The sequence below is a fragment of the Ammospiza nelsoni genome, chromosome 10, assembly GCF_027579445.1.
Source record: "Ammospiza nelsoni isolate bAmmNel1 chromosome 10, bAmmNel1.pri, whole genome shotgun sequence".
Taxonomy (NCBI): Eukaryota; Metazoa; Chordata; class Aves; order Passeriformes; family Passerellidae; genus Ammospiza; species Ammospiza nelsoni.
In genome coordinates this window covers 7,991,860-8,004,772 of record NC_080642.1, presented here as the reverse complement: position 1 = coordinate 8,004,772, position 12,913 = coordinate 7,991,860, and the positions used below count along the sequence as shown (strand labels likewise).

Below are 12,913 nucleotides of genomic sequence, written 5' to 3'. Positions count from 1 at the left end.
CCAAACCTGAATCAGTGCAACACAGATCAGACAAGTTTATCTTAGACAGAAGATACAGCTCCACTAGTAGTCAGAACCTGCAATTATTTTTTTCACCTCCATTTAAACCAGCTGTTTCACATTGTCAACTGAATTATTTTGATAAATTATCCCAATGCTGCACCTGTCAAGCTTGGCAGGAATGAATTCTGAAAAGCTCTCAATGAAGTAACAAAAATGACCTTAGAGAACAGCTGAGTGGGTTTTGGGGGGTGGCATGGGTGAGGCTTTTTGGTGAGGGTGACTAAGCCACTGAACTTGAGGCCAAGTGACCTGGCTGCTACCCTTCCGTATTTCTGGCAAAACTCCTTGATTCACTCTGAACTCCATGTCACTCCCATCCAAAGTTGACAGATGTTTGCCAGCCTCAGACTGAGAGACATTCAGCTCCTCAGACTGAAGGCAGATATTACAAGGAAAACAGTAGTCTTTTAAAATTCAACAAGAAATTTCGCTAAAAAAAAGTGTAAAGGATAACATTTTGGACATTAGAGGAGTGAAAGAACCATAGCAGATTTACCTGCTTCTGTGACAAATTTGCACACAGCACTTCACCTTTTCAGAAGAGGTGATAAAGTTTTTTGAAAGCTGGAAAATTAACAACTTTCAAGATAAAATAACTAAACTTGAATGCTAAATATTTCTGAAAATTTAGCAATTTCTTGTGAGTGATTTCTATGTCTTTATTTCAAACCATTATTCTTCTAACTCCTGTCCTTCCTGTTTTCTCTCCTATCCTGTTGTGGTTGTGGGAATTGAATGATCAGCTGTTTGGATGCCCCAGTGGTAGTTGAGACCAACCCACAGCAATTAGAAATCTTTCCAGGAAGTCGAGATGGAAGTCTATAATTGGCTTCATATCTTTATTTTTGTAATTGCAAGCGTGTTTGTTACTTGCTGTGACTGCACAAGGAAAGGTGGTGAGCCCATGATTATGGGCACACAGCTGTGTTGCACATAACAGATGTAGGCACTTATCTGCACAGTCTAGCTGTAGTTTGAAACAGATACTAAAAATTACAAATTTATAGCAGAGGCTTTGTTAAACCAGGAATTTCTAGGGATTTGAACAGCAAAAACTCCTTCTCAGTGCCTCTGATGACAGGAGATCTCTTGTAGTATAGATTACTATGTCAGTGGAAATTGTTTCAGATCAATAAATGCTTTAATTAAAAACTAAAAACACAGTTACCAGCTGATTACCAATGCCAAAAAATTACCTGCCTCACAACAGCCAAGTTTTCCAGAACTCTTGTATTAAATCTGCAAAACTGGGTAGTAATGTACTTTTTTCACTCATCTTTTCTCATCTCCATCTGAGGTATGCAGCTGCAGTTGATACTTTTAGTAAAAATACCTCCCCTTTTCATATATTCAACAGTAACTCTTGTGATGATTAAGATTTTAACCACCTCCACATGTTCTAAATAATTATCTTATACAATTTACTCACCGTACTATTTCTTCAGCTTGTTGACTTACAGTTATTCTTCCAACAAATCTATTAAAGATAGATATGTCTTAGAAGTATCTACATAAAGACTCAAAAACATAAAAACCTTCTCTACATTTATAAAATAGTCATTAATAGTTCACAAGTAAAAAATAAATCAACTTTTATTAACAATCAAACCAAACCAATATGGCGAAACTGGCAGTAATTTTACAAGAGACATTTAGCAACAGAAACATTTATCCCTCATAGGAACAGGCATCTGAGAAAGCTTATTAACTCTGATTAATTGCCACAAAAGATTACATTTCTATTAATTTAAACAGATTGTGACTTCTTGATGATTCAGTAAGAAATAATTCCTCAACAAATCTAAGTTTGCACATTATCCATCAGAAAAAGAAACTTTTCATTTAATAAAGCCAATCTACTACACATTTAAAAATCTGACATGCACATATTTAGCATGACTCCAGCTACAAAAAGGGACACAAACTTCTATAGTGATTGTACCTTAATTTGCTAAATATCAAATATTTGAACATCTGTTCAAACTGAGTATCTTAGTTTTAAAATACCTAATATTTCTCAAAGATCTCCAAGCTTACCTAAGAATAGCTGTGATAATATACTTGGATTTTAAAAACTGCTACTTCATAGCTATCATTTTCCATTACACAATTCAGAAGAAACTTGGATGGGAACATAACTTTTGCTACCCATGATGCTGCTTTACAGAGCCTATGACCTTGCTTGCTGATGTTAAAGCACGCTTGGATATCCCTTTTAAAATGTAAGGTTTTGCTGCTGAAAAATGGAGTTCAAATCTTCCCTGAAGCATATGTGAAATAAATATGAGCATCACATATCCTTAGAATTAGACTTGAATCAATTTCACTTTAACATATCCTATATAATATTGAAATCTCCAGCAGAACCTTACGGACTTTCTTCAACCTGATCACACTGTTGGCCATTTAATTCTTTAAAATCTTGAAACACATTTACTGATTAGAACTGAAATGTACATAATTAAAATAAAAAAGATAAATATTATAACATCTGGTTTACTACTCAAGTACCCAAGTTTAACTTGTTACTTGCAACTTTCAGTAAGTACATATGTATAAACACAAGCTGATTATTAAAACCTGAAATTCAAGCAGATGTCTGAAGCTATTTTAACCCTAGCAAGACATGTAACATTCTGAGTATTAAACACTTCATTTTGATTCAATTTCAAAATATTTAATAATAAAGTGATACCTGTACAGATCTGCTTCTGGCTGCTGACATTCTATAACAGCTACCAGTTTGTCCAGGTTGGCAACAGACTGCAGCACTGCTGTTTCTGGGACTGCAACATGTGTCTGTAAAACAGCGACCATTGGGTTACTACAGGACTACCAGGCAGCAGGGCAGCTATTTCAACAGGCTGAAGGAAAAATGGCACCACAAACTAACTACATTCTCTTTCACATGAATAACCCAGACCTTAAGATTGGTCTCTCCATCCAAACTTGCAGTGGTAACGTGGCATGAACCATCCACTCGGTCAGATGACAGGAGCACCAGATCAACAGGGAAAGTCTCATCTTTGGCTACTCTGACAATGTCCCCCACCTAACAAAGTGAACAGAGATCAGAAATATACAAAGATGTTTAAAGGGCAGAATTTCTTTCAGCATTGTTACCAAACCACAATGATTAGCAATAAAATAAGAGTTCTGGCTATATAATAAAAACAAAATGCTCAATTTGTCCTTTACCCGAATGTTTTTAGATCTGGTTTTCACAAGGCCACCACTTCGAACAACATAAACTGGAGCACCGTTGACTTCATTGTCTGCTTTATGTCGCAGCCAGTCCTCATAGCCCTGTGGAAAACACATAAAAAGCTACTTTTTAAGCAAGAAAACTAAAAAAACAGACTAAATTTACTAAGCAAATGTCTTCAAACTACTTCCTGTATTGTCTGAGTAGTTACTAACTTGAGTTTCTGCTCCAGCTGTTACTCAAGAAGCTGTGAACCTCTTAATTTTGTCACTTTACACAAACATGTAAAGGCAAATAAAGTAGCAGAAGCGGTAAAGAAACTTAACAGTCCCATGTTCTCTTAAAACAAACAGGCAGTGACATTTTCTGTGGATTGATGACCAAGCACTCAATAAATCTTTGATCTATATGGATTAATACACCACAAAACCAGGAACAGTCAGACCTCAGGCTCCTTTGTGGTTTCCTTGTTTTTCAGAAGTAACAGATTAAAATTACTTTCTCAAGTCATACCATATGGCATTTCTTATAGTTACTGCCATAGCCCAGGCATGAAACCTCAAGACTTAACTCTGCGTGACATGCTGTTGACACATCAGCTCTGTCCAGCAAGAGAAGATGACTGAGAAGATTTTTGTTCTTTTTGAGTCCTAATGGAACAGTCTGCAGCAACTGAGCTTTTAAATGACAAACTAAACAGCTTTTCTTTACTTGATACTTCACACCTGTTTAGGCACCTTTATCCCATGTCCACATGTGCAAATATTCAAGACTGTGAATCCAAGTATACTATTCACCTCCTACTTTTCCAAAGTATGAATCACTGCTAACAGCATTAGATCATAATAGCATATTAATCTCTGATCCCCAAGTCTAGGTACTGTTTGGAAAGTCCCACAAGCAAGCACAGGAAATGGATCAATCATGCAGGAAGTTCAAATGTCCCTTACAACATGGCAAGACTCCTGCAACTAATCTGCAATAAGAGAGACTTCCTAAAATGCTTTTCTGTAGGTATAAGAACTGTGAAAGAGTTAAAAACATTTCCTTGGAAGTCTGAAGACAGAAGAAGGCAGCTGTGAGAAACAGCAGAGATAATCCCAACTCTTCCTACAAACATTATATTAATGTCATTGTACAAGAAGCACTAATGCAGATGCAATTTAGAGTTCTGGAGTTTGTAGGAAAAGTTATATGATGAATTTTGCATGTTAAAAATAGTGTTGTAGTTCTACCTTCACACATCTCCACTCTTACTTGCACAAATGAGTAAGGACAGCACTATCTGTGTTTGAAAAGAAAGATGAAGGAGAGGGAAAAAGAAAAGAGCTTTATATATCAAATAGTTCAAAATCAATAATTAAGAAGTGTGCAGTAATAGCAGCCATACAGAGAGATACTGGGACATCAGAATCCTGAAGTCCCTAAGTACAACTCTTGAATCCTTTCTAAGCAGTATGAAAAAGCAAAAGTCAGTACCTACAGCTCCTTGTTAAAGGTGACTGACAGAAGAAAACAAGGATTTAACTAACATCCAGTCACCTTGGGGCATTTGTCTCACAGACCTGAACAGCTGAGCAATGTGGGCATTTGGCAAAGAACTGAAATTTACCTTCTTTAGAAAGTACAGATTTCAGCTCTTTCTCCATCTGACACCTCCTGCCTCCAACACAAGGGTGACACCTCACACCAGGGAATTTTCAAGAGCCAACTTTGTGCGGTCAGTTCAAATTCCCCCCAGATTTACCTACTGCGGCATTTTTGAGAGATCCTTGTCCTCACTTGAAAACATTGGAAAAATACAGTGAGAAAGAGAAATGCAAGAGGAATACAGGGAAGGTTGCCTACTTGCCAAAAAATAAAGATTAAAATCCCTCAATTAAATTACATTCTTAAGTCTTGCTTAAATAACTGCATCAATGTAATTGAGAAAAGATCTGCATTTTATACTACCAGGCTTTTCATTTTCAGTTTAGGTCTATAGTTAATCAAAACCTGCAAAGTAGTTGTTTTATAATTCACCTGGTAGTCAAGTAACATCTGTGTTCCTTAAGCTAAATACATTTGAACTTATTAAAATGCACTGTTTCCTAAAGTTCCTTGGGAAATACCTTTATGTTATTGTATTTTTGTTTGTTTTTTTAATTTTTTGTTTTGTTTTTATTTATTTGCTAACTTTGAACTCCTTGGAGGACTGCATAAAGATCTTCAGAGGCAGAAGGAGGAAAGTGCTCTGGCTAACAAGACAGGCAAAATGACACAGCATGAGCTGCATCACTTTGCAGTTTGGTATGTCCTTCTTCTGACCTAGGTGCAATTACACTTCCAAGTAGAAAAAAGTTCTGTCTCCTTGGCTGAGATTAAAACAAGGCTGAGTTCTGAGGTTTGCAAGAGGTGCCACATTCACCAGTCTTCTGGAAGGCAGAGGACTTTTTCCATCCACTGCTAAGCTTCTCAAACCTTCATATGATTAATGCTTCCATTTTTCCCCTTCATCTTTTGAGAGTATACAAAATTATAATTTAACATTCATCCTGAAGCAAATTTATATAGAACCAGGGCCCCACAGCTTTCAAAAAGGGGTTCTTTCCTTAAGATGTGCTCCTATTACACTTCTGGTTTAGAGAAAATGGGAACTGATTTTGAGGCAATTCTGGGGATTTTTCCTTTTGCACTCCAACAGATTTATCTTTATCCCTTATCTGAGGGCAGCCTGTTGGAAGTAGCACAATTCATTGTCCCTTGAAGATAACAGCATGTGAATATTGCTTGCTTCCTTTGCAGCAGGTAGGAGAAACATGAGAGTCCATTAGAGCAATTTAGGTGGTTCCAATAGTCCTTGCAGAGATATTGAGACAGCCAGAAAATCTCTTGATGCCTGGTAAGTCATGAATGATTCGAAGCTTCCAGGAGGAATGACAGAATCTCTGTTCTTCAAAATTGATGATAAGGGAGTTAAATTTCCCAATATAAGATTGGACATCTAGAAGTAAGGTGGTGTTAAGATTATTTTGGACTTTTTTAGACTTACACAAGTCCAACTTCTTTCTGGAAAAAATGATCTAATATTTGTAACTCTGTTTCATAATCCCTTTGAGTCCACACAGTTTCATTATCCATTGCCTACATATGATTATACCTTTTGAATATGTGATTTTTTTTGGGGTGATGGTAACAATTGAATAGGATTAGGGCATTCTACATACACAAACTGCACAGCAACAAGATGAAATATTAGTCCAAATATTACTCCAGCTTTAAGAACCACTCTGTCTCAAACACCTTTCTATCTGCTTGAAAGCTAGAACTATTTTTACTTTTGCCCTATTTCTGGGTGGCCTTGGGTCTTTCTGGCACAGAAGGCAAATTGAAATTCTGGTTACAGCTCTGAAACAGTCTCCTGCTTATTTTTCAGTTGCGAGGCTGCATCTATTCCCGACAGCACTGTCAAATCCCTTGAAGAGGATAGTTCCCGAAAATTACCTCCCTGCAGAAGGGATTATAATTTTTATCCACATCACTTCTTTATTTATGAGCTTGTTTCTTTCTCCTCTTGGTTTAAGGACATAAAGAAAACACAAGACCTTTTTTTCTTTCTTTTTCTTTTCTTTTATTTCCACATTCTGATTCCAGAGGCTCTAGGTCTTGGTAGAATGTAATATGGTGCTAGAACAAGATTTTTATTAAACTCAGACAATTTTTCTTATTTTAAGTGCTATGAAACATTCCAAAATGTTTTATGCAACCGAAGAAGACCAGGGGCTTTTACCTGGTACACAATCATAGTTAATACACATTTTCCACCATAAAACTTACCCCTTGGGGCAAAATTTGCCTTTTAACTACTGACAAACACACCTTGCATCACTGTTTCATCTGCCCAAGCTCCTTTCTCAGGGTGCAATGTGGGAGGACTGGTTCTAACAGGCAGTGAGGTGTGCCAAAGGAATAAGTGAGGAGCTTTCAGAAAAGGTCTGATAACAAGTGACATGTAATGTTTAGACAAAAATGCTGCCTGACAGTCATCCACTGTCCATTTTAGGGTACTGCAGTGAGTCACTGAGTGCTTGACAACCAACCAAATGCTGAAGCTCAGGCATCTAATTAGAAGCATTAAACCTAAAATTGTTTCTAAAAATTACACCATTTTAATGTTTTTTTAGTATCCAAGCACTATCCTGGCCAGACTCTGTTAAGTAACTTTACTTCAGTAGGACTTCATGCTGCCAGATTGTTCCCCTTTACCTGTTTTATGGCTGTCACAGTTATGACAAAAAATAATGGCAATCCACTGGTAATAGGACTGGTAGGGGTATCTATCATGAGCTAAAAGAAAAGAAAATATGAAAATTAGTCCAAATGTCATCTTTACATTTGTACTTTCAAAAAAAAAAAAAACCAAAAAAAAAACCAGAAGCAAGACTACTATTTTCCAAACTCTTTATTATAACCTGTGAGTACTTTTACTGCATGTCCTGCAGAGTTTCTCAGGCAAAACTCAGTTTCTGACAACTAAATAATACTTCAGTAATGATGCAAACAAATGTTTTAGGGCACAGAGAAGCCTTAGTCTCATTTATATAGGATGTGACAATTTTAAAGGTCCTTACAAAAAAAAAGGTATTAATTTCATCCTAGAAAAATGAACTCAAAAGAATATTATAAAGGAAGGAAACCTACATTTCATGAAGCTGTTTCAACACTATATGATCTACTGCTTACCAGCAATGTAGAGTATAACATCATCCACTTTAGAAGTGAAAATAAAGTTAAGATCAGTAATTTGCAATGGTTTAAATATTAGAGAACACTTTTTTAAGACTGCACCTTTCTGGTTGCCCCAAGTTAACATGCGGTTTTTACAATTTGTGCAATTATTGCTGGCATGCCAAAAGTGCAGTGTACACACTAAGGTTCTGTATGTGGGGGGATGTTAGTGGCTCTCTTCTGCTGCAGGAAAAAATCAACATGGTCAAGTGCTGTAAAGGAGATATACACAAGAACTACTCAAAACCACAGACATTGATTTGATCCACTTTACCTGAGACTTATGGCATTGCTTTGGGAATCATTAAAGAAGAAAAAAAAGTCATACATGAAGTTTACTCTATCACCGGGGAAGAACCTCACAGAGAAAACAGATCATGCCATTTTCCAATGCTCACATAAGGTTTTTGGTTGGTTTTTTTCACTGAAACAGACACTTTACAGAACACAACAAAAATGAGACCTAGCCTGCAATACTGTCTGTTCTTTAATGGTAGCACTACAATTTCAGCTTGGCAGCATACCGACCAAGAAAAATGCTCCAAAAGCATCTGATTTTCGTCTGGATATGGTTAACCATGGCATTTCTGCTGTCTGTACTCTCTCATCCTTTCTCAAGAGAGCTCATATATGAAAATAAAGCAGGTTTTGTGATGGTGGAATTGTCATGTTTCACCAGGACACCATGGTCCTCTGCCTGCCACGCAGCTGGACACACATCCATGGCACACCTCGTGTCACCAAAATGCAGTCAGTCACCTTGGTTTGGGCATGCACATGTGTGGTGAACAATGTGAACAACTGGACTGTGCTGCAAGTTGAAATCACACAATGAGACCCTGCCCCAGCTCTGCCATCCCCAGTGGAAAAGGTGGTAATGACAAACACTGCATCTTGGCCACACGAGATTCACAGGACAGGGAAGATACCATGGTGGTCCGCTTTAAAAGGCAGCTTAGCTTCATAAAAATAAAAATATTAGATATTAATGAACTTCCAAAAGAGATTTGAATAAAAACAGAATTCCATTCTAACAAATGAACCAAAATGACTTCAACTTTTCTGCTGCTCTGTTTCCAAGAACGCAGACAGGCAGACATGAAGACATTTGCCATACACGTGAGGGCATCCACTTGATACAAACTGAGAGGACACTCAGAACAGAATTTCTGCCTTAGATCCTTATTTAGATACTACTGAAAGGCAATAGTTTGAAAGAACTATGACACAACATTGAACTGAAGAGATAAATCTGCATTAAAAAGAAGTAAAAGCCATGCTGTCGGCGATTACTTTAATAACACTTATGTTCCATCTTCAGCACATTCCCATCTTCCTCATGCTACAGTATGTTAAACAGCATGAAACATTACAACAGGAATGATACAGTCATTATTCTTAACAGGAAGATGTGACAGACAGCACATTTTGTCAGCCTAAGTTAGAACCGTATGACTTTAGTCAAGCACAGGAATTTTCAGCCTAGGAATGCTCTTCTTTTTAAAAGTGAAAGAACAAGATCAAGGGACACAGGAGCCAATGGATTGGCTGACCCTGATACTGACACCTTACACAACCACAGACAAGTTTTATGAACTCTTCACTATCCCCATTCTTTGTCAAATGGGGTGCCATATTTTTTCATATGCACACTCTAAATGTTGGTTAATCGCTGTGGAGGGCTGTACATGTTCAAATAATTCTATTTTATAATGAAAGTAAGTTTGTGTACCCCAAAATCTTGTCTCTGCCTCAAATACTAATTAGTATTTCAAAAGTTACTATCTCTCCTCTGAACCCTTCTCCCACCTATCCATCACCTACTAAGCCTACAACAGCTCCACAGAATTCAGGTACATTACAGAGCTGGAGAGGCAATGATCATTGGAAATGTACAGATTGTCCTAATCTACTCGTGGGTGTTCATAATTAAAAGAAATACAATCAGCTATTAAAGCCACAGCAGTATTTCTGACATAAACTGTAACAGTAACAGCACTGAGGTCTTCAAAACTGGCAAACTATTGATTTTACTGTAATATCTGTGTGTTCATTTTATCTGAACAAATTGAATTTGAGGATCTTAGAACTATAGCCTTAGAACAATAGTCTGTTGATGACAACCACCTACAGTGGAAATATACAAACATTCAAACACCACCAATGCCCACAAAGTCAAGAAGCATATCTGGAATTTCATTACTCCCTCAAGAGCTTTAAAGTTGTATTGGAGGCAGACAAGTGAATCCCTGTGCTGACTGTGCAATGGACTTTGAAGCTACACACTTAAAAATGCATTAGCATTCATGAAGATAAAATGTAAGGATAATACTTAAATTTGGACATAATTATTTTTAAAGTTATGTTCATGTCCTTTCCTGGAGAAACTGGAAATGTATTCTTTTTATAGACAGAATATATAAGTAGAGAAGTTAAATTCGTAAAACAAAAATCAGTGGCAAAATTTACAACATAAATTGCAATTTCTTGAGTATTATTCAACTTACCTGAACCAAAAATATAATGAGAAAATAAAAGTTGGCTACTCTTCTGAACTGCTCAAATAAGTTTTTTGGAACAAAATTCCACACTGTATACTGAAGGGGAAAAAAAGGAGAGAGATAAATAATTACAACACAATGCACAATTTTTCAGTGCAATTCAGTTCTGCTCCCAATGAACTCTCCGAACCCAAATGTTCTCATTCCCCAGGTCCCCTCCCCCAGACCTTGCTGTTGTATCCAATTTTTGTTCTTTTTTTTATTCCTTCTGTTTTAAGTACAGCTAGCAGGGAAGCAGTGATAGCAACTGTATTTCCTCTACAGGCCAAGTTTAAAATGTTTTCCTCCAACTGGAGTCATTTGGCTGCTTGTGACCTGGGTAGGAGGAAAGAAATTAATTCCTGCAGCTGTAACATTCCCTCCAACACTACAGCAAGAAGGCACATCCCCACCATCAGCTCTATTGATTTCAATCCAAGGACACACCGGGAGGGAATCCGCAACTGCAGTCCACTGCTGATTTATTTTATGCAGAGTACTGGCTTTCAATTTGACTATTTAAAAAATCCTCATAACCAGCTTCATCCTGCATTTAAGTAGTTTTGGTAACACTGGATGAAAAACTACTTTTCTTCAGAAAGCCTGACCAACTTGCTTAATTGCTCTGTACTTGAGTTTTGAGGAAAGAAGGGTGAGAATGAGACAAACTACACAAGAAGCAACCCAGCTTTTCTCTCAAAACAGCTCAGAGTTTGTTTCACTTTGAATATTGTATATGCACCACTAGAAATAATACAGGCATGCACATCTGCCACCCAACTTCTTAAGCAACACATCAAGTGGTTTTGCCATGACAAATTGATTCCTTACCTTGGATGATATGATTCTGTTGTCTGCAAACTTCTGAGGAACATAATGGCCATGCTGGGGAAAACGGTTTGCTATATAAATAGTTCTTGTGTCGCTTTGATGCGGTGGGTCAAAACCCTAGAACATAAAAAAAAGAGGTAATCAAGAAAGTTGATTTTATTAACTGCTGTTTTGTAAAATTCTGCAGAAAAGGAGATTCTGTGGAAAAGATACCAAGCAGCCGTTTTCAAAGAGTAAAGAAAAGTACTGTATAAAATTGAAGTCTGCTGTGTCCAGACAATTTTCAAAAACTGTGGGGAAAAAACCCCAAAATCTTACTTTTGAGGTTATGTACTCATTCTGAAAAAATGAAGGGAAAAAACCCTGTCTCAAGACTAGAAAACACTTGCTACCATGCAAACTTGAAGCCCTGCAAAACTTAAAAAGGAAGAAACAGAAATAATTTACAAAACTTCACAGCCGTGCTCACGATAACCCTAATAAAACAGTTTATTGAGAAAAATAAAAGGTCAAAACATACAAGCTATACTACTGTGCTGTGGTAACTGGATTTTGAAAAGATTCTCATCAGTGAAAAGCCAAAAGCATATGCATATGACCAGACAGCAGTATTTTTCCAAACAAGTTCTATCTCCAAGAACTAACATTTTGTCTCATTTCAAATGTGATTTCCTGCCAGTACCACCAATTCATACCTGAATGGTGCAACAGTGAAAATAAACCCATGGGGGAAAAAAAAGAAAAAGCATACTCAGCAATACTTATCAATAATTTCCTGCCAAAACAGATGATCTGAGTGAGGTCCCTGGGAATCAAAGCCCTGTTGCAGGTCTAATGGTCAGTGTTTTCATCATCTGCTTCTTCAAGGGAAGTGGAACACAAGTGTTAAACCTGCAGATGATATCACCCTGGGACTGCAAGAACACCAAGTAAGAGAAAATTCTTGACCAGCCAGATGCACAGAACGCAAAGATCCTGCACAAAGAAACTGCATCCAGAAAAAGAGAATAAAAGACTGTAAAGGAATTTTAAAGAAAAATTTCAAAGGCTATAATAGATCACAGGCTAGACATGAGTCATCCACGTCACCCCACTGAGAAAAAGGCCTTCAGTGCAGAGGAGGCCGCAGGAGGAGTGGGAGCCACAGCTGAAGCACTGTCAACCAACTGGACAGCACCCAGAGGAGTGCAACATGAGCCCAAGAGATCCTGAAAACATGACATATAATGCAAGGCTGAACAATCTAAAGAGCAAACAAATTAGAGTCATTTAGCCTGGAGGAGAGGAAACTCAGGATATCCCAGTAAATCTCCTGATACACAGAAGACTGTTCCATTGCGAAAATGGGGGCTTTGAAGGCCAAAGAAGAACAGAAATAAACAGGCTTAAATTGCAGGTGAGAAAATTTCAGTCTGGGTATTGGAAAGCAAACAAATCCCTTTGTTGTGGAAAGGAATAATTAAATAGCAAAATAAGTCATGAGGAAAGGTTGCAATGTCTGTAACAC

General features: G+C 37.4%; 1 protein-coding gene across 7 annotated transcripts in view; it reads right to left on the bottom strand.

Annotated features, from left to right (window-relative positions):
• ATP11B (ATPase phospholipid transporting 11B (putative)) overlaps nt 1-12,913 on the bottom strand; it is a 65,948-nt gene that overhangs the window by 39,339 nt on the left and 13,696 nt on the right. For all 7 annotated transcript variants that reach the window (XM_059478909.1, XM_059478907.1, XM_059478906.1 and 4 more), the window contains exons 2-8: nt 11,407-11,523; nt 10,543-10,632; nt 7,514-7,594; nt 3,262-3,369; nt 2,987-3,115; nt 2,759-2,862; nt 1,493-1,540 (exon numbers count right to left, since the gene is read on the bottom strand). In XM_059478909.1, coding sequence (XP_059334892.1) covers nt 1,493-1,540; nt 2,759-2,862; nt 2,987-3,115; nt 3,262-3,369; nt 7,514-7,594; nt 10,543-10,632; nt 11,407-11,523 — 677 coding nt within the window. The remainder of the gene's footprint in view (nt 1-1,492; nt 1,541-2,758; nt 2,863-2,986; nt 3,116-3,261; nt 3,370-7,513; nt 7,595-10,542; nt 10,633-11,406; nt 11,524-12,913) is intronic.